The sequence below is a fragment of the Artibeus jamaicensis genome, unplaced genomic scaffold, assembly GCF_021234435.1.
Source record: "Artibeus jamaicensis isolate MK-2021 breed Jamaican fruit bat unplaced genomic scaffold, CSHL_Jam_final scaffold_3222, whole genome shotgun sequence".
NCBI classification, from domain to species: domain Eukaryota; kingdom Metazoa; phylum Chordata; class Mammalia; order Chiroptera; family Phyllostomidae; genus Artibeus; species Artibeus jamaicensis.
In genome coordinates this window covers 5,482,028-5,508,313 of record NW_026522038.1, presented here as the reverse complement: position 1 = coordinate 5,508,313, position 26,286 = coordinate 5,482,028, and the positions used below count along the sequence as shown (strand labels likewise).

The window sequence follows — 26,286 nt, the reverse complement described above, 5'->3', positions numbered from 1 at the left end:
AAGAAGGAGAACAAAATCCTGAGAAATACCAATAGTTAAGGCTATCAGATGAAGGAAGAGAAAATGGAAAAAGAGAATGAGAAGGAGTAGTCAGAGATTGGGAGCGACAGCTCTAAAGAAGCCAGGAGAGGAAAATGTCAAGGAGCATAAAAGGTTGAGTTGTGTCCCCCCAGCCAACCAAGTTCATATGTCAAAGTTCCCCCCATACCTCAGAATGTGACCTTATTTGGAGATAGAAGCTCTACTAGAGATAATCAAGTTACAGGGTGATCATTAGGGTGGGCCCTGATCTGATATGACTGGCATCCTAATAAAAAGGAGAAATTTGGACACAGACACATACAGGGAGAGTGCCATGTGAACATGAGGAGAGCTGTCTACATCAGGAGTAGAGAATTGGAACAGACCCTTCTTGTTCAGAAGTAAACAATTCTGCAGACACCATAATTCAGCCCTCTAGGCTTCCTGTAAGCCACCAGTTTGTAGTACTTGGTTATGACAGTGTCAGCAAGCTAATACAGAAGAGTGATTTCAGATGCAGAAATAATATTATGGGTGAATTGAGAAGCGAATATCAGGTGACCAAGTGAAGATTAATCATAGACTTTGCTTCAAATACACTTGGTGATACAAGGAAGAAAGGCAGTTTCTTGAGGCTCTCATCACTTGTGAATTCCTGCATCAATGTACTTGATTCTATTGCTACTTCTATCCACCTAACATTACAAAGCATCAAATTAGTATTTCTAAGCTTTATTTTCAGTGTATTGTTTCTCTATTTAAAGATTTTAGAACTTCTGTTATTATTTTGTTAAAAATAACATGTGCTAAGTGGAGCACATTGATAGTGAGTGAGCTGCACTTCAGAAATGGGCCAGAAAAAAAAACTGAAATAGAGAAGTTTCGTTACTCCTGGCAGAGGTACACAGCACACCTCGAAGGGTTACGTGGGAAGGTCAAGATAGCGTAAAGACAGGGAGAGAGACGCAACACCTGGGGAACATGCTTGGTTAGGTCCGTGGGTGATCTGAGGGTTCCAGGCTAAGGTGGAATTGATCAATTCAAACTAGAAGAGCAAGGTTTTGACAAGCTCCACAGGAGAGTCCTGGGAGGCAGGGGAGACTTGGCCAGAAGGGCTATGGGGAAGACATGCTGGGACTTGACATTTGCTTGTGACTCTGCAGGCTCTTATCTAGGGGACGTGCCACAGGAGGGAGTCTAGTGTCTGATTAGACTGGCTCCCGCAGGCCGTTGGCCAAGCCAGATGGATGCCAAGACAGCACTACAATGGAGGGACACAACTACACAGTCCCAACACTGTCCTTAACTGCCTATAAGATAAATGCCTCAGGTTCACATCAAGACTTCACATATTCTGGACCCTACCACGCCAGGTCGGGTTTATCTTTCACTGTTGTGATCCTGCATTGGCCCTAGTCCCTCATTCTTTTCTACATACATACATATCCAGTTTATTAAAAACCCAGCCTCCCTGCTTTGTCTCACCCCTCTAGCTATGTGTTACTGATTCTTCAAGTCAGAGTTTAGGTTCTCATTCTGTTAGGACTTGACCAACTCTTCAAATTATTGTTTAAGGCTAACTCCTGTTATTAAAATAGCAGTTGAAAGCTAATTACTTATATTTATTTACCATTATACACTTAAAGATGTATATTCAGAGGCAAAGAGTGGACAATCAGGACTATTTCTAAATAATCCTTGTCAGACAATCCTGCGTTTCTCTGAAGACCCCAACATGATAGGTCAGTTAACTGGTATAGCTGGGCAAGGGCAGCTTCGTGCAGCCCAGAGAGGGACTTTGTATTGGTGTTGAGTTTTAGCACATCAATAATCTGTGTGCCTCCTTGTCCCCAGCTGAATTCACAGTCAACTGAGAGATAAATAAGGGACTATTACCTTAAAGACTAGGTTGGAAGCCATCCTTTCGGTGTGCAGTGATAATACTGAACGCATAGCATTAGGTGGGCTCACCACCCTGCCACAGCCCCATGGCAATGTTATGCCCACTTCCCTTCCCCACAGGGAGCCTATACGGCCAAGTGTGCTCTGTTTCTGAAAGCAGGTGAGAGCATGTGCTTTCTGAACAGGCAGGCTCCTGGAAGGGGAAGTCAAGGGGAGGGGAGGAGTGGCCCATGTTTTCCCAGTTCCTAAATATGATGAGAGAAGTGAGTAAGAGGCGGGAAAAGGCCAGTCCTTATATTCTGTTGGAAGGTACCTCCGCATTGAAGGATGCATTAGGGGTTGAAAATAAATTCTTTCCTAACATTTGGAAAGAAAGAAAAGGAAAGATTCCTGCCAGAGAAGTTTCCTAGGGATTTACAGTATTTGCATCAACATTCTGGAAAACTGCAGAATGAAATCTTTCTAAAATAACCAAAATATCACCCTAATTCTTGAGTTTACTTTGTAGATAGCTACACCGTTAATACTCATAATTTCCTCGTGTTGACAGTGTCTCATTTGAAAAAGATTGGCAGTTGATTAAATAAGACATGCCTAAAACTATGACCATATCAGTCTGTGTCCACATGAGATTTTGCATACTTCAATGTTTTTCCTTATTGCCTCAAAATAAGGAAACTTCTCTCCCGATACCATGAAGAAATATAAAAATAAAAATATTTATGTGAGCCCTGGCTGGTGTAGCTTGGTGGATTGAGTGCGGGCCTGTGAAGCAAAGGGTCGTCAGTTCAATTCCCAGTCAGGGCACATGCCTGGGTTGCAGGCCAGGTTTCCAGTAGGGGACACGTGAGAGGCAACCACACATTGATGTTTCTCTCCCACTCTTTCTCCTTTCCATCCCTTATCTCTAAAAAAATAAATAAATATTTTTAAAATATTTATGTGAGAAAAATCCAAGTATGACAGCCAGAACCAAGACTTAGGGTAGATTCTGGGGCAGTTACATGAAACAGGAATTCAGGGAGTGGGGTTCAAAGATCAGATCTTAGCTGACCACTGGGACCCTTCTCAGTTCTACAAACCAAGGCCAGACACTCTGGATAAAATTGTAGGTCCCATGTTGCTCTCTTACATCCTTATTTTATGACTGTACCTTTGATTTTTTAAAATTTAAGCTAAGCTTTGACATTACATGTATAGGCATCGACTAATCCTAGCTGGATCTACAGTGTAGTGTATCACTTTATACTTAAAAGAAGAAAATACACACACACACACACACACACACACACACACACACACACACAGAGCCTGTACTTACCCCAAAGTAGGCACTTGTTAGTTTTCCATGCATTTTGTCTAAATTTTCCAGCTACTTTTTTGATAAACTTCAACTTTGGACTTTTCTGAAAAATCGGAGCATGGATTCTCCTTCTCATCACGTTGTGGATAAATCTTTCAGGAAGAGCGTGCACTTATTTGAGCCATTATCGATCCTTAACCCTGGACCTTTCATTCTTTGTGTAGAAATCAGTTGCATCACTCAGGGATAATCATTATTATAATGTTGACACAAATCCTTCCCATTATAATACACCTTCAGTTTATCTTGAAGTGAATTACAAAGATATATTGATTAGAGTGATAGATTTTATGATACTTTATTTAAAAGTTGTTTTACTTCTTTCCTCTGAGGGATGATGGCTGAGGAAGAATGATGGCAATATTTCCTAAAACCTTGAACACGCCGAAACAACCAGATCCACGCTCTGTATCCTGTCATTCTGGGGCCAGAATAATCAGCCTGTGTGTTAGAGTAGACGGATGCAAAGCCAGTATTGGGGAAGATCTCACTTTGCACAGTGGTTCTATTTTTTTAGTGGACAGTTGCTTCTCAACTTTTATAAAAAGTTGTCAACATAAACCTCAGTACATTTGACTGTTAAAGTAACAGGGGAGGAAATCTGCACTCAAACTCACTATTTTGATAAGATGTATTAAAACTCAGTTTAAAATGTTATTTCGAGAGACTATCTAAAGGATATAGTCCATTTCAGTCATCTAAATAATCTTAAATTCAGCTTTAGTTAAGCCAGGTATCAGTATATACTTGGATGCCATTATCTTACCTTTCTGGAGTATTGCTTTGAGAATTGACATTTGAATTTAGCAAGACGACCTCAAAAGCACAGTTTTAGTGAGATAGTAGGGATGAAAGCTCAGTTAGAATGGGCTCAGGAAGAAATTTTAGATAAGCTTAGACAACTCTTTGTTGTTGTTGTTGTTGTTTTTAGTCTTTTATTCTCTGATAAAAGAACCGGTGCCAGATTCTAGCAGACCTTGGACATAAAAAGTGTTGTCTAATATCTGTGGAACAAATAAATGAATATCTCTAGGTGCACACACATAAAGATTTAGAGATCCCAACAGTGGAATTGCAGGGTTTGATGTCATACCCATTTAAAATCAGAAAGTTTTTGATAATTAAAAAGTATTTTATTGATTATGCTATTACAGTAGTCTCAATTTTCCCTCCTTGATGTTCCTCCGCTGGGTACCCACCTTTCATCCAACAATGTCCCCGACCCCGTAGTTCATGTCCATGGGTCGTGCATATAAGTTTTTTGACTTCTCCGTTTCCTATACTGTTCTTATCATCCTCCCATCTACTTTGTTCCTACCAATTATGCTTCTTCATCCTTATACCTTTCTCTTCATTTTCTGCCCTCCCCCTCCAAGCTGAAATCCCTCCTAATGATCTTCATCCTATGATTCTGTTCCTATTATGGTTGTTTGCTTAGTTTGGCTTTTGGGGTTTTTTTGTTAGATTCAGTTGTTGATAGCAGTAAATTTGTTGCCATGTTAATGTTCATGGCTTTGGTTTTCTTTTTTGTGAATAAGTCCCTTTAACATTTCACATAATAATGGATTGGTGATGATGAATTCCTTTAGCTTTATCTTGTCTGGGAAGTACTTCATCTGCCCTTCCATTCTAAATAATAGCTTTGCTGGATAGAATAATCTAAGTTGTAGGTCCTTGCATTTCATCACTTTGAATACTTCTTGCTGGTCCTTTCTTGCCTGCAAGGTTTCTTTAGAGAAATCAGCTGATAGTCTTATGGGAACTCCTTTGTAGGTAATTCTCTGCTTTTCTCTTGTTGCTTTTAAGATTCTCTCTTTATCTTCAACCTTTGGCATTTTCATTATAATGTGTCTTGGTGTGGTCCTCTTTAGGTTCAACTTGCTTAAGACTCTCTGTGCTTCCTGGACTTGCATATATATATATTTCCTTTGCCAAATTAATGAAGTTTTCTTTCATTATTTTTCAAGTAAGTTTTCAATTTCTTGCTCCTCCTCTTCTCCTCTGGCACCCCTATGATTTGGATGTTGGAAATTATCCCAGAGGTTCCTAAGCCAATCCATGTATATATATTTTAATTCTTTTTTCTTCTTGCTGTTCTGATTGAATGCTTTTCTTCTTCCTTAGGTTCCAAATCATTGTTTTGGTCCTCAGCTTCATGCTCTCCACTGCTGGTTCACTGTAGATTTTTCTTTATTTCACTTAGTGTAACCTTCATTTCTTCCCTTATGCTTTTGCAATGAGTTCTTTGAGCATTCAGATACCCAGTGGGTTTTTTTGTGTGTGTGTGATTACATTCAATTTTTAACTTTTTAAAATTTAATTTTTGTTCAAGTACAGTTTTCTGTCTTTTACTCCCATCCCAGCCCACGCCCCTCCCTGTGCTCCCCACCTCCCTCCCATCCACCTCCTTAGTTTTTGTCCATGTGTCCTTTATACTTGTTCCTGTGAAACCTTCCCCTTTTCCCCATGAAATTCTCTCCCCTCTCCCCTCTGGTCCCTGTCAGCCTGTTTTGTATTCCAGTGTCTTTGGTTATATTTTGCTTGAGTGTTTGCTTTGTTGTTTAGGTTCCTGTTAAAGGTGAGATAACCAGTGTTTTGAACCTTGCATGTAAGAGGTTGGTTATCTCCACTTTGTTTAGTTCTATTTCTGGGGTTTAGTTCTGTTCTTTCATTTGGGCCATATTTCTTTGTCTCCTCAATTCACCAGCTCCCCTGTGTTTGTTTCTGTGTACTAGGTAGAGCTGCTTTGACTCCCTGTCTTAGGAAAGGTACCTGTAAATTGTGCAGGGGGAGACTTAGGTAGTTGCCAGGGCGAGGCAACCCACTTCACCGCTGTGTGGTTCTATGCAGTAAGAAGGCTCCACGAGGGCACAGTGCTGCTGCCTGGCTTCTGGAGGCTTGCCCAGCACTCGCCGTTTCCAGTCGCTTCACCCACATCCAGTTGGGTGAAGTGTGCACTCGTATGCAACTGGCGCCCTTCCAGCTGTTGCCCTAGTGGGGAGTCGCAGAGTGGGTGGATTTGCATGCATTCGAAGTCTGTGTGGCCTCTTTAAACAGACTCTCCTGAAAATCTGGCAGTTTCTTCCCCTTTCCCAATACCCACTGTTTTTTACAGTCAAAAGTTACGGTGCCTTATCTGCTTGGTGCTGGAATTCTGCGCTGTGGGGTCTGGCCTGGCGCTGGGATCCCTCACTCTCAAGGGATCCCTTCCAGTTTTTATCCACCACACGGGAATGTGGGACTGACTGTTCCACCATTGCCTCTCCACTCCACCCCTCCTACCTGTGTGGATGAATGTGGCTTCTTTAAATCCTTGGTTGTCGGACTCCGATACAGCTAATCTTCTGATGGTTTCGGTTGTTATTTGTTTTAAGATGTGGTTGTAATTCTCTCTGTGGTTGTATGAGGAGTCAAAGCATGTCTATCTGTGCCTCCATCCTGACCAGAGTCTGTTTGTTCTAAACATATTTTTTCTAAAATGTTTAGCATAGATAACTCTTTAGATGAATCTTGCAGTAAAGAGAAGAAGAGATCTGGAGAAAGTAACAGAACCAAGAGGGTTTTTTTAACTTTTGAGGAAATGGTATTTTTTCAGTTGATGCAGAGTTCAGTAGAGAAGTAAACACCAATGACATAAGAGAGAATGTATATTTAGTAGTGCAATGTTTTTTAGAGTTGAATGAGGATGGGACTTAGTGCCTTAGAGGATGGGACTGGCCTTAGCTATGAGCTTACTGGTAATAGCAAAGCAGGTAAAGAACATGGCTATGAATACTGGTATCTTATTCCAGTGTATGGCAACTGTAATTAATGTAAAAGTTTTTTGATGGGCATAGGTTTTTTACTTTCAGGGGATATGTAATGAAAATCCTTTTATTCTTATATACTATGTAAAGGTCTTTGTGCAGGATATGCCGGATAAATGTCTAGAAATTGTACTGCCAGGTCAAAAGATATCATATTTTAAACTGTAATACAGTATATGTTGCCAAATTCTCATCACAGGGACTATTTCAATACACGGCCAGCAGCAGTGGTCAGAGGGCCATTTTCCCATCCCCTCACCAATAGTGAATTTTCCCAATCTCTTTAATTTTGGTGATCTGACTGGTAAAAAAATGGAAATGGTATTTCTCTATTTTGATTTTATATATTTGAAGACATTTTCTCTCTCTCTTCAATTTCTGATTGATTTTTAAAAGCATTTTTATTGAGACATAATTCACATACCATGAAATTCACCCACTGAAAGCATACAATTAAATGCTTTTCAAGATTCATCTACATTGTAGCATGTATCAGAACTTCACTCTATTTTCAATAATATTCCATTATCCTGAGAGACTGTATTTTTAAATCTTTCATCTTTTGGGTTGTTTCCATTTTGGACTATTATGAATAGTGTTGCTATGAACATCTGTGTGCAAGTTTTTGCACGGGCTTATGTTTTTATTTCTTTTGGATATATACCTAGGAACAAGATTGCTGGGTCATAAAATATCTCTATATCTAATAGTTTGAAAAACTGCCAAACTGTTTTCCAAAGCAGCTGCATCATTCTGCATTCCCACCAGCAATGTTTGAAGGTGCCAGTTTCTTCATGACCTTGCCAACAGTTGTCATTGTCTGTCTTTTTTTATTATTGCCATCCTAGTGGGTGTGAAGTGGCATCTCATTGTGTTTTTTACTTTATTTTTCAATTACAGTTGATATTTAATAGTATTTTATATTAGTTTCAGGTGTACACTACAATGGTTAGACATTCATATATTTTACAAAGTGATCCTCCCAGTATTTCAAGTATCCACCTGGCACCATGCTAGTTATTATACTATAATGGACTATATTCCCTGTGCTGTACTTTACATCCCCTTGACTTTTATTATTTTAATTTTCATTTCATTAATGGCTAATGATGTTGAGCATCTTTTCATGTGCTTATTAGACATTTTTATATCTTGGGAAATGTCTATTCAAATCTCTTACCTATTTTTAAGTTGGGCTATTTGTCTTTTTATTATTGAGGTATAAGGGTTTTTTTATATTGTGCACACAAAGCTTTAATTATATATATGATTTGCAAACATTTTCATTCCTTCTACAGACTGTCATTTTACTTTCTTGAAAGTATCATTTACAACATAAAACTTTTAAATTTTTATATTGTGTAATTTACCTATTTTGTTGTTGTTGCTTGTACTTTTGGTGTCACAGCTAAGAAATCACTGCTTAATTCAAGGTCACAAAGATTTACTCCTAAGTTTTCTTCTAGGAGTTTTGTGGTTTTAGTTCTTAGATCAATGGTTCATTCTGAGTTACTTTTTATGTATGGTGTACGAAAGGGGTCCAACTTCCTTTTTTGCATGTAGATATTTCATTATCCTAATACCACTTGTTGAAAAGACTGTTTTTTTTTTACCCTTTAATTGTCTTGGCACTCTCATAAAAATCAAGTGACCATTAATGTAAAGATTAATTTTTGAAACCTCAATTCTATTTTATTGTCTATGTCTCTATGTCTATCCTTATGTCAGTACCACACTATATTGATTACTGTACCTGTGTAGTAAATCTGAAAATTGAGAAATGTGAGTTTTCCAGCTTTGCTCTCATTTTTTTAAAGATTCTTTTGGCTGTCTCTGTACCTTGCATTTTCATATGAATTTTATGATCAGCTGCCAATTTTTGCCAAAAAAAGCACAGTGAAATTTCATAAATATAACATTGTATCAACTTCTGGAATATTGCTATTTTAACAATATTAAGTCTTCCAACTTATGAACCTGAGGAGTCTTGCCATTCATTTAGATCTTAAATTTTTTCAATGTTTTATAGTTTTAGGTGAACAGGCTTTGCACTTCTTTTGTTAAATTTATTTCTAAGTATTTTATCCATTTAGGTAGTGTTGGAAAGGAATTGATTTTAATGTCACTTTCAGAGTTATCATTGCCAGTGTGTAAAACCATGACTGATTTTGTATGTTGACCTTGTATCCTGCAACCTGCCAAACTCATGTAGTAGTCCTTACAGTGTGCATTTCCATGCATAAGAGCTTGTCATCTGATGCCGGAGATCATTTGATGTTTTCTCTTTCCATCTGAATGTCTTTCATTAATCATTATTACTTTTTACCTAAATGCCCTCATTAGAATGTCTGGTACAATGTTAAGTAAATTGACAGAAGAGAACATCCTTGTCCTGTTCCTAATCTCAGGGAGAAAGTGTTTAGTCTTTTACCTGTAATTGTGAGGTTAGGTGTTGGTGTTTCATAGATGACCTTTACCAGGTTAAGGAGATTCCCTTATATCCCTAGCTTGTTGAATGTTTTACTGTGAAAGGGTATTATATTTTGTCAAATGTTTCTTCTGCACTTGTAGGGAGGATCATGCAATTTTTGTTCTTATTCTATTAACTTGGTATATTATATTGGTTGATTTTCATATGTCAAATTCATTCCCAGATGAATTTCACATATGATCTTCAATATTTTTTCACATATGATTTTAATATTTTTTAATAAAGATCATGGTCATGATCTTTAATATTTTTTTCTGTGTTGCTGAATTTGATGTGCTAGTATTTCATTGAGGATCTTTGTGACTGAGGATCTTTGTGACTGTATTGGTTGTAGTTTGGGGGTTATTTTCTCTTGTGATTTTTTTTCTTGTCTTTACCTGGTTTAGTAACAGAGCAATAATGACCGCACAGAAGGAATGGGAGGTATTTGTTCCCTTTCCTTCTATTCTTTTATATACAATATAAATGCTTTATTAACAGTTGAATGTCTTCCCCATGGACTACCTGGTCCACCCAGACATCCAGGACCCAGACACCAACTCAGCACAGCTTTCAAGCCTCCCATTCTGACTCAAGTTGGGTGCTGCCCTTGAGCACGGGACCTTTCACATTGCAGGTGATGGTGTGGCTTGTGCCGTCCATGAATTCCACACACTCCTGTGTCCACTGTCCCTGGGAGCTGGTCCTGCCCAGCACTTGTGATCCTGGCTAGCTAGATAGGTTGCACATGACTTGTGTCCATGATAGTGGCAATGGTCTGGCAGAAAGGCTTTCCTTCTATTTTACACAAGAGTTTGTGAAAAAGGAATTTGTGTTAATTTTTTTAATGTTTGGTAGCATTCACTGAGAAAGCCATTTAGTCCTGGGATTTAAAAAAATTACTGTCAGTTTTTTTACTTGCTATATGTTTTTTCCAAGTGTCTATTTCATCTTGAGTCAATTTGATAGTTTGTATTTTTCTAGGAATTTGTTCTTTTTGTCTAAGTGATATAATTATTGACAAACAATGCATAGTTGTGCATAGTTTTCTCTTATAATTCTTTTTATCTCTGTAAGGTTGGCACTGTTATCCCCTTTCTTCATTCCTGATTTTGGAAATTTAAATCCTTTTTCTTGATCAGCTTAAACAAATGTCTGCCAATTTGTCATTATTTTTAAAGAACCAATTTTATGTTTCATTGATATTTTCTTATTATGTAGTTTATTTCTACTTTAATCTTGATCATTTCCTTTCCTTTAGTTGCTTTGGGTTTAGTTTGCTCTTCTTTTTCAAGTTTGTCAAGGTAGAAGCTTCAGTTATTGATCTGAGAGCTTTCTTCCTTATTAATATAGATATTCAAAGCTATGGATTTCCCTCTAAGAACTACTTTTGTTGTATCCCCTAAGATTTGATGTATTGTGTTTTTGTTTTTATTCATCTCAAAGTACTGTCTGATTTCTATTGTGATTTGTTCATTGATTCTTTGGTTATTTTGGACTGTCACTTAATTTGTACATACTTATAAATTTCCCAAATTTCCTTTTGTTTTTGATTTTTAATATAATTTCACTGTAGGTGGAAAACATATTTTATGATTTAAATGTATTAAATCTTATTTTATTTCCCATAGAACGTTGCACATGCACCCGAGAAGAACGGGTATTAAATTGGTGTTGGATGCTGTGTTCTGTACACGTTGGGGGAATTCTCTTTTCATAATCATAATTTTTGATGTAGGAAAGGGTGTATTACACTGAGAAAAATAAAGAGAGCAACTCTGGTTGAGAGGAATACTGACTATGTAAGTTACACGTATAGAAAATAACAGTTATAAGTTTTCTGTAAAAACTATGTTGCCCTTACTCTCACCTCTGGACCTTATCCTTTCTTAGATTATAATAAGATCATATTATTTTAATTAGACGTGTATAATTCTCCCTAGACTGTAAAAATACATAAGGTAACATGACACACGGTTAAATTAACAAACCAATATTTTTTAGTCTGTGTGCTTCATCCTTCTTCATTAATATGTTTTTTCTTCATGTAACTTAGCTTTTTCCCTCAGTATCTATTTTTAGTCTTTTTTTCCCTCGGGGCAGGGAGAGGTTTTCTTGTATTTCACATGGTCTCAGAAGATCCGTAATTGATTGCCTTTGTTTGGATGATAATATTACATTGATCTTAGTAACCAGGACTATTATATAAAATTTTTCTCTATTTTAAAATGGAGAAAAAGTTGCCTGTAGGAATATTGGAAGGCAAATTAATGCTCCCTCCTTTCGAATGAGTGCTCCCTTCCTCTTTTTTCCTTTCTTCCTTTGATCAAGTAAAAATTGTTGACCCATTCAACTAGCCTTAGTAATTTATTTTGCATAATATTCTCCCCTAGCTACATAATTAATTTGTGTTTGTGTGAGGGCGGGGAGGGAGAATGTGAAGCAACATCGTACTGGGGCTCCTTTCACTGAAAGTGAGAGAAACTCAATTTAAACTAAATGTACAGAAGATTTATAGATGTATGCATTTCAAGGATCTAAGGACAGTCTATATACAGGCAACTAGATTCAGGGGCTCAAGTAATAGTCAGGACTCTATCCTTCCGCTCTTCACTGCTTATCTCTGCTCGGCTTCTGTGTGTAGAGAGATCAGCTGCAGAGGATCTGCTAGCTTAATGGCCCCCGCAGAAAGAAAACGTTTCCTCTTTAATGTCCATATATCATAACCCCAGAATACATCAATTCTCTCTGCTTCGGTAGAGCGGTCACTGGAGTTTCCCAATGTGCCCTCGGGATGGGTACTGTGGTGGGAGGGATGGGAGGTGGGAGAAACACGGCACTGTGACTTTTAATTCTGTCAAGACCACGTGGAGTCCTGATGGTGAAAAATTCAGTTTAAGAACCAGCTTTATCTTTGAATGAAAATATAAACATCTTTTGAATTAAGGAGGCAAATTCCTGAATCTGGAAGTAGAAACAATTTTAAGGAGACAAATTGCTACGTCTTGGCAGAAGGAAAATTGCCGCTATTGCAGAGAATATAAGACTTCTGCATGATCCAGCACTCCTCTGTCATTTTGTTTAGTGAGGCTCCGAAGAAGGAAGACAACTTTTTAAATAATAGCTTTACTGAGATATGTCATACATCATAAAACTAACCCTTTTAAAGTATTACAGTTCAGTGGATTTGTGTGTGTGTGTGTATATTTACAGGGTTGTGCAAGCACCACTATTATCTAGGATTAGGTCATTTTCATCACCTCACAAAGGAAGCATTAGCACTCACTTCACATATCCCTTTCCCAAGCCCCTGGTAACCAGTTGCCTACTTTCTATTGCTATAGATTTGCCTACTTAGGACATTTCATAGACATAGAATGAGTGGTCTTTTGTGACTGTCATCTGCCACTTGGCATAATGTTTTCAAGGTTCAGCCACATTAAAGCATATATCACTACTTTATTCCTTTTTATGGCCAAATAATATTCCATTGTCTAGTTATACCATCTTTTGTTTATTCATTTATCAGTTGATGGACAGTTGGGATATTTCCAATTTTTGGTTATTTATGAACATTAATATAGAAGTTCTTGTGTAGGCATATATTTTCAATTCTCTTGGATATATTCTTAGGAATGGAGTTACTGGGTCATTTGGCAACTCTACATCTGAGGGAATGGGGGCAGTGAACATTAATGGTTTACCAGTGGTACTTTCCAATGACTTGTGTGCTCCCCCCAAAAGGGAACACACTGCTCCAGCTCCTTTTCCTTTACTACAGGGAATAATGTGTTCCAAATGTTGTCTATCATAACTTTTTCCATACGTTACAAATTTCCAGGTCCGCAGTGGACTCCTTGAGGGTCAGCCTGTTTCATTCATCTTTTCCAAACAAAGGATGCACCTCGCAGCTTGTTATATCGTAAGGGCAATGGGTGGGAAAGGAGGCCAGAGGAAATGAAGATATAAAGCAAAACAAAACATGTAGTTCCACTTCATATCATTCAGGGGTCAGTTTAGGAAATATAGGCGATGTTCCAAGCAGAAAAGGATTTTTTTTTTCAGGGAATTAGGCACTTACATACCATTATAGGATTTGGAGAAATAGAAGTTAGAGGGTCATGGCCAGGCTCTCAGCATCAAGATTGCACATCTCTGCTTTTCTGACTCAGATACCAGAAACTCCTCACGTTATCCAGAAGTGAGGAGGTGCTGGTGTCACATCAGAGCTGGTGACATTTCTGCCCTTGCACCACAGAAATGGCAAATACACAAGACTGTAGTACCCAGAGGCTGCCAACTCATGTCTACCCCAGGAACTGGTTTTCCCCGCACTGTCCTCAAAAGTGTCCTCTGATCATCCTTCTCTTTGCTCCTTCCAAATCTCATGCAAGTGCATAATGACAGTAGAACATACTGGTAAATCACATAGAAACCTAGGAGCTGCCATTTTTAAGATCCCAGCCTGGCAATAGAGGAAGATCAGTTCATAGAATTTAGTAGAAATGTTGGCCCAGTGACTGTAGACAATACCTAGCACATCTTTAAATCTATTTAAGTTGTCTTAGAGCCTAAACATTTTATTTATGTATGTGGCAAATATGAATATTTAAGAGCTCTAGTGGAGCATCAGGTCATAATATTGCCGACTGCTGGAGTCAGTTACTACCTTCCTGTTTTCTCCTTGCCCATTTGTCTCATTTTACTCCACTGCTACCCTGACTCAATTTTTCCAATTTTTCTTTCTGTTGTTTTCTAAATTCACTCTTAAATCTAGGACAACAAGTACCTGAAACAAGGTTTGTCATGTAACAGGTACTTTATAAATGTTAGTTATTTGAATGAATGTCTTATCCAGTATTCTCTTCATTACCATTCTTTCCCCCCAAGCCTCTTTCCCTTTCACTGGTTCTCCAGTTACTCCAACTCCAAGCACAATTGCCCTCAGTCTGCAGCATCCTCCTCACCTGTCTTGTGGGATAGCTAAGTAATACTGCAACATCTATGGACAAGTTCAAAGTTAGGCAGTGATTTTCAATGGGGATAATTTGACCTCCTAGAGGACATTAAGCAATGTCGGGAGACATTTTTGGTTTGGGAGAGGTGCCACTGGCAACTAGAGGATAGAAAGGCCAGGGATGCTGCTAAACCTCCCACCACACGCAAGACTGCCCTCCACAACAAAGAATTCACAGGCCCCGAAAGTCAATAGTGAGAAACCCGTATTTAGAGTAAGAGGAAGAAGGGGTTGGGGGAGGGGAATTGAATGCAAAAAGAAAGGAGTAAAGATGAGATCCAGCAGGGGTGAGCAAACTTGTTCTGTAAAAGACCTAGATAGTAAATATTTGGGGCTGCGTGGACCTTGAGATCGCTATTGCAGCCACTCAGCACTCCCGCTGTAGCAGGAAACCAGCCAGAATCAACACATACATGAATGCATGTGGCTGTGTTCTGACAAAACTTTAAGGACACTGACATTTGAATTTCATATAATTTTCATGTGCTATGAAGTATTATTTTTTGTTTGATTTTTCAAGCATTTTAAAAGTAAAAACTATTTTTAACTTGCAGTTCTTACAAAAATAATTGGGCAAAGTTGCTAACCCTGATAGGGGAAGGAGGAAGAGTAAGGACTGGAAATAAACAACTATCGTAGGGCACCATGTTAACTCGGTGTTTCTATTAGACAGATGAGGCTAGATTATGCTCAACCTCCACATTGCAGTGAGTTACAATAACAAGGGTACTACTCCTCAGTCACAATGCATGTGCACCGTGTTGCTGAAGTTCTGCTCCGTGCTGTTTTCATTCTACATTCAGGCGAAATGAGCAGCCTCTGTCTGGAGCACTGAAGGATCTAGTGGCAGAAGGAGAATGCAGACCATGGCAACCACGGCTGGCTCTGAACGCTTCTTCCTGAAATCGACACACATCGCCTTCACTCACATTTCACTAGCCCAAGCATGTCACAAACCTGTGCTAGACTTCATTGGGCGACATAATGGAATCCTCTCCCAGGGAGGGAAGTGACGATCTGTGAACAATAACACAGTCTGACACAGTGCCTCTCCTTAGTGCCTGGGCTTGGTTATTTCTGAACCAAGCGTATTCTATTTTCCAAACTAGTGTCTTAAGTGGGGCTTGGAAGATATCATAATAATTACAGTAATAGCATCTGTCAAAAGTTTAGAAACAGCTGAAGTAAAAACAATTAACCACTGAAGTAGTAATAAGTAAGAATTTATTGAGCACACACCAGGAAGATAGTTCATGGACTGGGAGCACTCTAAACAAAACATGAATGAAGCTCAGAGGCAAATTGTTATAAGGTAGCTTATATAGAGAGAAGGCAATGTCTATTTATTTTTCAGAGTGATTAGTATAATACTAGAATTTTCTTATGCAATAGGGAATTGGTTAGTGGCTACCTCATGTCAACCTTGGATAACACATTGTTTAGTTTATGATTTCCGGAGGTATAAACAAGAAATGACCCAGGTCAAGTTAGTCCTGCCTGAAAATGAAGGTAAATTAAGCTGTGCTTATGTGACTAAACTGGGTTTGACCGCTCAGGGTGTTTTCAAGGTTGGCCTTTATTAGTTTTTTTATTTTAACTTATCTAATGTTTATGGAACAGTTGTTTCCCATATGTGCATCCTTTGCATACATTTTTGCATTTAATTCTCACAACAATTCATCGAGGGAGTTATTACTTTTATCTCTACTTTATAGATGAGGAAACTGAACAATAAAGACATTAAGGGCACTGGACTGCCAAGTAGCTGCAATTCAAATCCAGATCACCCTCACTTTAACATGTGTGTTTCTCCTCTGACACTGTCAATAAGAGCATAGGTTCTGGTGATGAACTTCCTAGATTCAAATCCTGGCTGGTGCCCGCTACTACTTTTATGGCCTTGGTCAAGTTCTCTAACTTCTCTCAGTTTCTCCATCTGTAAAACAGAGGTATCAGTGGTACCACGTCATGGGGTTTTTGTAAAGTTTAAATGTAAAAATCAATGCATGTGCAGAGCTGGTGTTTAGCATAGTACCTGGCAAATTTAAAAATTGTTTGATATTATCGTTATTTAACAAGGTTTTGGGAAGCTCCATAGGTGATTTTACTCCCTTCCTTTTATCGCTCTTTATCCCTAATCTCCTTTGAGAATTACTATTTGAGATTTTTGTTCTCACCTCCCATTGGTCTATCTTTGGACTGAAGCTTCACAACCTGGAGGGTAAACTGCAGGAATAGCACTGCCTTCCACCCAGCTGTATACCTTTGCTCCCCAGGCCTTCCTTGCGTGTCACTTTTACATTCCTGGTTCATTATTTCAACGTCCACTTTATTTTACGTGGGTGCACAGCAACAATCTGAAACACAGGGACAGGCTGCCCAAGGGAAGGAAGCACCGCTGTCTCTGCCTTTAGCTACATGACCTTGCCAATCATTTTTCCAGTTACGTTTTTTTCCCCAGTTATGTTTTTAAAGTTGATAGTTTTACTGTGGTTAAATTTTGAAAACAATATACAAAGTTTTTCCCCTGTGAAAACTGTGACAAAACCAAGTCAGTATAGTAGTAAGTTGTGCTTGGCACAGGTCTATCTACTGGTCATCAGCCTTTTAAAAACCAGGTACCGTTGTCTTGGTCAGGTTGCTCAGCTGGTTAGAATGCTGTCCTGTACACCAACGTGTAGCAGGTTTGATCCTGGCTGCGGTGCCTAAGGGAGGCAACAGATCAATGTTTCTCTCACATCGATGTTCTCTCTCTCTCTCTCTCTCTCTGTGTCCCTCCCCCTTCCTCTCTAAAATCAACACGCATATCCTTGGGTGAGGATTTAAACAAAAAAAAAGAGAAGGCCTGGTGGGCTGGTGAATTAATTATGGCAAAGTGTGCACAGCTCTTTTTCATGTGGAGTAAAGGGATTAAACAGTTCCTTCTCAATTTTACTGCTTAAAATAGAATGGCTTATAGACAAGCTGACATCTATTATTACTTACCATTGTATATTTTTTCCTTTTAAAATTCATTTATTAATAAAGCTGAAGAATAATCCATCTTACTTCCTTATTTGTATACTTGAAACAATACTAGACTTTAAGTGCTGATTTTGATTGTGGTTAATTTGAAGTTCATAGTGTTGTCGTCCTGATGACTTAGAATGTTAATGTGGTTTTTCTTCTGAAGTAATTTAAAGTAATAGTTTTTAAGTTTTGGTCTGGAAATTTCTTCCCAGTCTACATGTGAATTTGATTTCTCTTTGATTTCTTTGATTATCTCTTGATTTCTTCCCAGTCTACATGTGAATTTGTCAGATTAGCTATGTAGGTTGAGAAAATGGTCCCTGAGTGACAGCAGTAAGAAAGTTTACAAAGTTTGACAGGACTTGATTAGGGCACATTGTTATGGAAATAAAGGCAGTGCTAAAACTTTGATTGTTTTCATGTGCTTCAATTACCATCAAGCCAATCTTAAATGATTTTATACTTCAGAAGATTCTAAATAAATTTAGATTTTTCTAAAGGTAGAAGATTGGGACATAGTAATTGACTATCTTTTCTACTTCTTGGACTTAAATTGTGGATCTACAAGGCATCAAGTACCATATTAAATATAACTGATGTCTTTAATCAAGTCACGGATTTAAATTTGATCCGTGCTATTCTGTATGGATTAGGATAGGGGTTAATGCATAAAAGTTACTATAAGGAGATATAGCCTCAGATATGCAGAGTCATGCTGCAGATAGCCATGTGTTTCCTCATTTTCACACTTAGATTGCTAGGTTAGGTTGAAGCTAAATTTTAATTCCATTTAGTGTGATAGAATAATCAGCCTTTGCTTCTCCCTGACCAGTTTCCAATTATTCAGTCTTTTTCCTCTAAAGTCCATGGAGCAGAGTTAAGCACTATCTTCCCTCTAATTTCATAGCATATCTGAGGGAGCTTTGCAGGGAATGGGACAGGCAGATGGAGTAGCAGGCATGAAAAAGGCGGGTTCTTAAATCAGAGTTGCATTGTGCTAAATTATTCGGGGAACACTGCAGCTGTTATTTATTCAAGAGTAAAGTGACACTGGAAACAATATATATTTTTTCAAGGTAATCATTCAGATTTATTTTAAAAAGGAGAAGAGAGTTCTCTTATTGATGTTCTAAGAGCAAAGGCAACAGTCAGACATTTCTTTGGCTATTCCATGCAATCCTTGAGTAAAATTTAAGCTCAGTTACTTTGGTAGGATTTAAAGGAATAAGACGTATGTGAATAAAATGGTATTAGATCTGTATAATTCTGAATAATAAAATAAAGATTAAGATGTAATATTGGTCCCTCAAGTATCGGTATTCAACTTTAAAAATCAATCAAGAGAAAAGATTAGTGGTGTTTCTTTGGTACTGAAAATGTAAAGCCAAGACCAAATTGTTCTATTTTCACAGATTTCAGATACAAAGAATGATTTTAAAGACATTTAAATGGCTATTACATTATCCTCACTTTGAAAAGAATCTCCTATGAAGTACACTTAGAAGAAATCCCTGAGTACATTAACTCCTTTTTTTGGTATCTTCTTTCATAAACAAATACCAACAATTTTAAAGCTTTGCAAAACATAAAAAAATAATACTTAGAAAAAGCAGAATCTGTGTATAAGGATCCCCCCACAGCGCTTGTATATCAGGTCCCCAAATGCTTAATAGTAAAAACAACAGATTCACAAAATTAAAATAGGATATTTGAACCATTCCTATAAATCGGCAAACCATTCTGCTATACTCTTTCTGTTTTGTTTTACCCATTCAATATTGTTTTTCACTGTTTCCAGCACTTGCTGCCTAGATTGTTCTCCTGCTCCAGCTTCTGGATATTTTTTGAAAAAACTCTCCACCTGTAAAAGAGAGGGAAATAATTAAGCAAGGCACTTTAAAGCCCAATTAGTCTTCAAGAATGTCATTTAGAAAATAGGATTGGTTTCCTTTTTACCAGGAAATTCAGGATCACTACACAACATTGAGATATATCTTTTAGTCCATCATTTAGATTGAGCCCATTTCTCAGAATAGTCGCGATCACCCATGGCTTTGGATGCCTGGCAGAGCATCAAGCCACAATAGACTCTAACGTTTGGGGGAAGGAGAGCAGCAACTAACAGCTGGCATGCCCATTCCTGCTTCTGCTGGTTTCTGTATTTTCTGTGCATGTCTCAGGGCAGTCCCTGGAAAATCTGGTCTGTGGAATGACGGCTTTGCTCAGTCTTTCACTGCATGAATCAGGAGCATTTTAATATACTTTCAGTTCACTTATTAAGGACTCACAAAAAATCTTTGTTAAACTTGTTCTATCCTCCCAATTTTCTCCAGAACTTTCCCTAAAACTCAACTGTTTGCCATTTAAAAATTAACAATTATTTTGTTTCTTAACACACAGAAGAATGTTGACACTCTAATATCTAATAAACAGATACTAAAAATTCATACAATGTACCCAACATTAATATACATTTTTCCCTCAGGAAACTGAGATGTTTGAAACATAAAAGATTTGGGTTAAGTTGTGAAATTCCAAAACCATGAATTTTGAAAGGAATCACATCTTGACTAACTTTTACCAGGGTAACAATTACCAGGAAAGGAAAGGCCTACTGTTCATGTGTTGGTAAGCTGAAGGATCCCATGCAGATCTCTAAAGCTTGCCTTTCTCAGATTTAAAATTTTGTCTGTTTCTTGCTTATTAGATATTTTTTCAGTTTAGAAAAAATAGGTGTACATTTAATTACATACAAGAATTATTTCTTTCTCCTTGTTTCTCTGATCTGAATAGAAAAGAATATCATCTCTGTTTTATAGAAAAGTTTAGTCTTTTCCTAGACAAGTTAAAGAGAAATTTGTTTCCATACCTCCCAGAGCTGTAGTTCAGTGTTGAACGGCTCTGCTATTGTGACAATCCGGCCAAGGTTTCTATCATTGAGTGTGTACCTGACGAGAAATTTAGGGGAGTAAAGAGAATATAAGCGCACAGAACTTTAAGTCTTTTCTTTAGATGCGAACATTTTCTTTTTACTTTATGTGGCACTCATTCAATCCACTGAGCCACAGCAGCCAGGGCTAACATAGTCAAGAAAATATAATTAAAAAAATGTGAACTGTTGAAATGTCAGGGAAGGATAAAATAAAATAACATTAATAGATAAAGAAGTAAACAAATAGGAGAAAATTTACATCAAAAATTATCACATAGTGAAAGGAGAAACCAAAAAGATAAAAACTGATAAAGTTTGTTGCATACACTTTTTTAAAAGTTTTATACTAAAAATGCCATCAAACTAAAAGTCATAACTTATTACTTTGCTCTAAAAAGATTTTACCTATATAAAGAATCCTTTAAATTAGTGAGAGGGGAAAATGTGCAAACCTGAAATTAGCAAAATAATGAATCAGTAGCTGGCAAAAGAAATATAAAGAGAAAATAAACCAATGTGTAAAAGACAAAAAGTTCTAATAATTAACCATGATCTTCAGTGTACTAGGTCCAATGTTCACTTTTATCCCGGACATCATTGAATTTAAATCCACCGTGTCTTTCATCTTTTGTCTTAGAAGTCTAAGGCAAGCCATTTCCCTTTACTTAATGTCATCAGTCATTATCCAAAATCTAAGACTCTGAGACATGCATTCTCAACACTGTCCCCGTAATGTGCACCTCCTCATTTCTCTGTCTCAGCTTCCTAGGTCGCCCCATTCTCTTCAAGCCTGCAACCTAGTTCTCTGAAGATATCCCTTTCTGGGGGATACCACTTCGCATTTGGGGAATGTTTATTTTCCCATGCCCTTTGTAGCACCAGATCAAAAATGGAATAGGTGTGCTGAGCTTCCCATTGCTGCTTCCAGACCATTATTCTTTTATTATTGTTAAAAATGTTTGTTCCTTCAGGTTATTCCTTCTCACCTCATTTATGATATACTTTGGGGGGGGACCTAACTCCAAGCCATTTGCTCATGCTGGGCAATTACAAGGTTCACATGGACGATCAATATAACATCTGAGGTCCTTTATTTCTTGACTTCCTCAATTTTAGTGGTATTTTCTTTACTCTATTTCAGCCATCAATTCCCATTGTCATACCTTGTGCTCATCCTTAAGTACTCTTCCTCCAAAATGATTCGTTTATGCACCCTCCATGACACACAGCTTATCTTTCGGTTTCCATTAGACCACTTTTTCCCTATACGTGGCCCTTTGGGGATTTCTGGTCCTTCAGCCATTGCTATTCCTACTTTCTCCTGGACCATAAGCTCTTCCTTTTCCTTTGCTTATTTTCTTATATAGTTTATATTTCACAGTCTACCATTTTTAATAACATTTGTGCCTAAGTCCTGAACTCCTTTATATATTTTTCAAAGATTTTATTTATTTATTTTTAGAGAGAGGGGGAAGGAGGTAGAAAGAGAGGGAGGACAATATTGATGTGAGAGAGAAACACTTACTGGTTGCCTCTCATTTGTGACTCGTCTGGGCACCGAACCCTCAACCCAAGCATGTGTCCGAAGCATGTGACTGGGAATGGAAACAGCAACCTTTTGCTTTGCAGAACAATGGCCAGCCAACTAAACCACACCGGTCATTGTTCCCTTATACTTTAATTGTGTGTGTCTAGTAAAACTCCAGCTTTGCATGAAATCAATAGCCATTTTCTCTGTGTTTGCACCAAGTGGCCAAGTTCTATCAAAGGAGGTCACCCAGCTTTCCTCACAATGTGTCACTATAAATTCCTGGATATCTACCTTAAATTAGCTCTCCACCTTGACAATCCTCCTACATTGTTCTGGCCAACTTCTCTTCTTCCTCTTTGAGTTGCCTTTTTTAAATGTTTCACTGTCTTCCAACCTCCAAACACTCCCTGCTTTCCTTGCTCCCCCCAAAAATGACCTTGCCTTTAACTTCACAGAAAAAATACATAGTAACTCCTATATCTTTTATCCTACAAATATACAGATATACCAATTTTCCTCCTATCACCTGTGCTGTGGTTCCTGTTTTACCCCATTTTATTAAACATTTTATTTTAAGAATATTTTTTTCTGCCTTACATATTAAATCTCTCATTCTTTACTGGATCTTCCTTACCAGCTTTTAAATATGTTAAACATACTAAAATTATCTCCCACAGTTAAAAATCTTTCCTTTGATCTGCCATCGCTCTCAATTTCTTTTCTCTCGCTTCCCCCATTTATAGCCAAACTTTTTGAGGTATTTCTCTACAGTTCTTATCTCTCTCTCATCACCACTGACTCTTTCATGTGTTTTAATTTGAGATCTGCTCCCATCACTCCACTGAAAAACTTTTTCTAAAGTTACAATAGCTTTTATGCCAACAAATCTAATGAGTATTTTTCAGTCTTCAGTGTACTTAAACCTTAAGTAACATTTGACAAGCAACTAGAACCTCCTTGAAACAATTTTCACTTTAACATCTTGAAAGAGAATCAAAAGCATTACATGCAACAAACTGAATTCATCATTCTCCTGCGAATCTTATCTTTTCTAGAAATCTAGGCGTTATCTTTGACACCTCATTTTTGTCTCCCACTTCTAATCTACCACCCAATTCTAAATGTTGCTCTTATGTTTCCATCTTCATCATTACATCCATAGTCCAATCTACCGTTATCTTTTACCAAAACTACTGCAATATCTTTCCAACTGCTTTTCCCAAATTCACTGTAGCCTCCATCTAGGTCTGTGCTTTACCTCAGCACCACAGTTTTCTTTTCAAAGTAAAATTGAACATTTCATTTTCTTACTTATATCCCTTAAGTGACTTACTGGTCTTAGAACAAAAGCTCAAATCTTAATATGACCCTGCAAAGGTGGACACTTACCTTTCCTCTTCCCTGATAGTAAGCATTCAGCCAGGAATACTTCCACTCTGGTTCACCCAATTAACTCCTGCCCTTCCCTCAGAATTCAACACAACCATCACTTCCTTTAGGAAAGCCCTTAACCTCCAACTTCTCTTGATTTGATTGGTTTTCCCTTTATAATCTTTCAGGGTGCTCTAACCTCTTCTGTTTATAATTATTACAATTTTAAGTGTACAAGAATTCATGGGATTCTCAAGTTAATATTGGTCTCTATCACTAGACTCTAAGATCCATGAAAATAGGAACCAGATTATTTCTCTTAAAAAATGGACTCAAGGAAAAATCAATAGTGTGACAAAAGGGGTTATTTCTAGGTAAAATTATCGGTGATTTTTGTATTCTTAATTTTGCTTACCTGTATTTTGTACAAAACAGTAACTCATAATAAGAAAATGGGAATTAAAAAAAATAAACTATACTTAAGTTACTATCATGATAGTATATAGACTTCAAAAAGTCTGCTAATTACAGGTAAGAAAACATATGTTATCAGCAAGCTTCTATAACTTCTGCGATATTCCTCCTCTGTTTTGTTTTTAGAGACTAAAAAGTAAAGGATATATTTGGGAACTAGCAATGAATAGACTGAATAAAAAGACTACAACTACCTATATAAATACTAGAATTGTAAGAACAAATATATTCATACACAAGAAACCAGAATCAAATACATCTATCACATTGATAACTTTTAAAAGTAATTATTTAAATTCTTATTGAATTTATATAAAAATAAACTTCTTAGACTTAATATTTACGTAAGTATTATGTTTCTCAAAATAAATTATTTTGACACATCCAAAACTTTTCTTTCTCAAATTATTTTGTTTATGTGGTAGTGTTTGAATGGTTTCAGTCATATTCCATTCATTTAATTTTTTAGCTAGAGTTGTAAATTAAAAGCAAACTTTACCATACTACATTATTGATTTATTGGGTTTGTCCAACTTCACAATTTTATCTAAGAGTTTAGTGGAATAAATAAAAGCAAAAAGAAATTCTGGTTTTAATTTAACCACAATGAGATACCACTTTACACCAGTCAGAATGGCTACCATAAACAAAGCAACAAACAACAAATGTTGGAGAGGTTGTGGGGAAAAGGGGTCCTTAGTTCACTGTTGGTGGGACTGCACACTGGTACAACCATTATGGAAAACAGTATGGAATTTTCTCAGAAAAATAAAAATCGACCTGCCTTTTGACCTAGCAATTCCACTGCCAGGATTATATCCTAAGAACCCCAAAACATCAATTTCAAAGAACCTATGCACCACAATGTTCATAGCAGCACAATTTACAATAGCCAAGAGTTGGAAGCAACCTAGGTGCCCATCAGTAAATGAATGGATCAAAAAATTGTGGTACATATACACAATGGACTTCTATGGAGCAGAGAGAAAGAAGGAGCTACTACCCTTTGCAACATGGATGGAACTGGAAAGCATTATGCTGAGTGAAGTAAGCCAGGTGTTGAAAGACAAATACCATATGATCTCCCCTTTAACAGGAAGCTAAACAACAAAACAGGCAAGCAAGCAAAATAAAAACAAATACACTGAAATAGAGAACAGGAGGACAGTGACCAGAGGGGAGAGGGGAGGGAATTTAAGGGGAAAAAAGGGGAGGGATTTAGAGGAACAAGTATAAAGGACACAGGGACAATAACTAAGAGGGGTGCAAATGGGAGGGAGGTGGGGTGCATGGGGGAGGGGTGGGCTGGAATGGGAGAAATAAACAGAAAACTGTACTTGAAAAATAACTAAATAAAATTTTTTTAAAAAAGAAATTCTGAAGCATCGTTGGAACTTTGTGGTTAAGTCTCAAACTAGAAAAGCACATCAGTGATGTGGCCATCAGTTGTCAAAAAATTCACATGACAAAATCTTTATTACTAGGACATTCATGTACTATTCATGAAATATGTTTCTTATCATTTATTGTGGTTATCATTAACGCTTCAGGTTGTAAATTGTCCTTATTGTAGTGTAAAAAAAAAAAAAAGCAGCTTATTTTTTGGTAGAATGATAATAAATTATTCAGAAATGGAGGCAATAAAACCACTCATTTTGAAGTCTGGAAAATGTTCAAAAGTTTAGAAATTTTAGATAAAGCTTGGTTCATTCCTGTTTAATTTGTCCTATCCAATGTTGATAGGAAAATTTTACTTAATCAAACTAGTCATAATTAATATTGGGCATCTTGGGGGGGTGTCCATCATGTGATTATTACATAATTTTCTGTTCGAGCTCTTTGAAATAATACTTTATGAGAATTAGATTTCTAGGCTATGAAGAAATACAAAAACCCTTGGGTGTGGGTTTTAGAACTAGCACCAGAAATTTTTTATCAATTCATTTTTCTTGAAAAAAACCCAATATTATGTCTAATAGATGTATTTTAAGGCCAGATGTTTATAATTTTTATGACAAGATAACATCTGTTTTTTCTACTTCTTAATTTTTAAGAGGATTAACAATGAGCTAATTTCTAAAAGTGAAAAATGCATTATTTGAAATAAATTATACCAGAGCTATTTAAATAAGCCTTATAATAAACAGTTTGCAAAATAAACATCATTTGCTTGTCTTTTCACAATAATTCAAAAGTAAGCATTGTTTTTCATCTACATAGGTTTTGTGCAGCACACACCAATAAAAGGTTTAGCCTTTTGAATTAAGACAAAATACACAGTATTTATCATTAGGCATATATCTTTCAAAATGAAAGGCATTACCTTGCATAATATGAACTGTTACCCCCAGGTAACATGTTCTGAATAAGCAGATTTATTAATTGTAAAC

At 37.1% G+C, this 26,286-nt stretch overlaps 1 protein-coding gene across 1 annotated transcript in view; it reads right to left on the bottom strand.

The window, feature by feature from the left end:
* Positions 1-18,652: 18,652 nt before the first annotated feature.
* ENPEP (glutamyl aminopeptidase) overlaps positions 18,653-26,286 on the bottom strand; it is an 89,640-nt gene continuing 82,006 nt past the window's right edge. Inside the window, exons 19-20 of the mRNA XM_037156260.2 lie at positions 20,458-20,536; positions 18,653-19,449 (exon numbers count right to left, since the gene is read on the bottom strand). Of these exons, the coding sequence (XP_037012155.2) occupies positions 19,309-19,449; positions 20,458-20,536 (220 nt within the window). The 3' untranslated portion in view covers positions 18,653-19,308. The remainder of the gene's footprint in view (positions 19,450-20,457; positions 20,537-26,286) is intronic.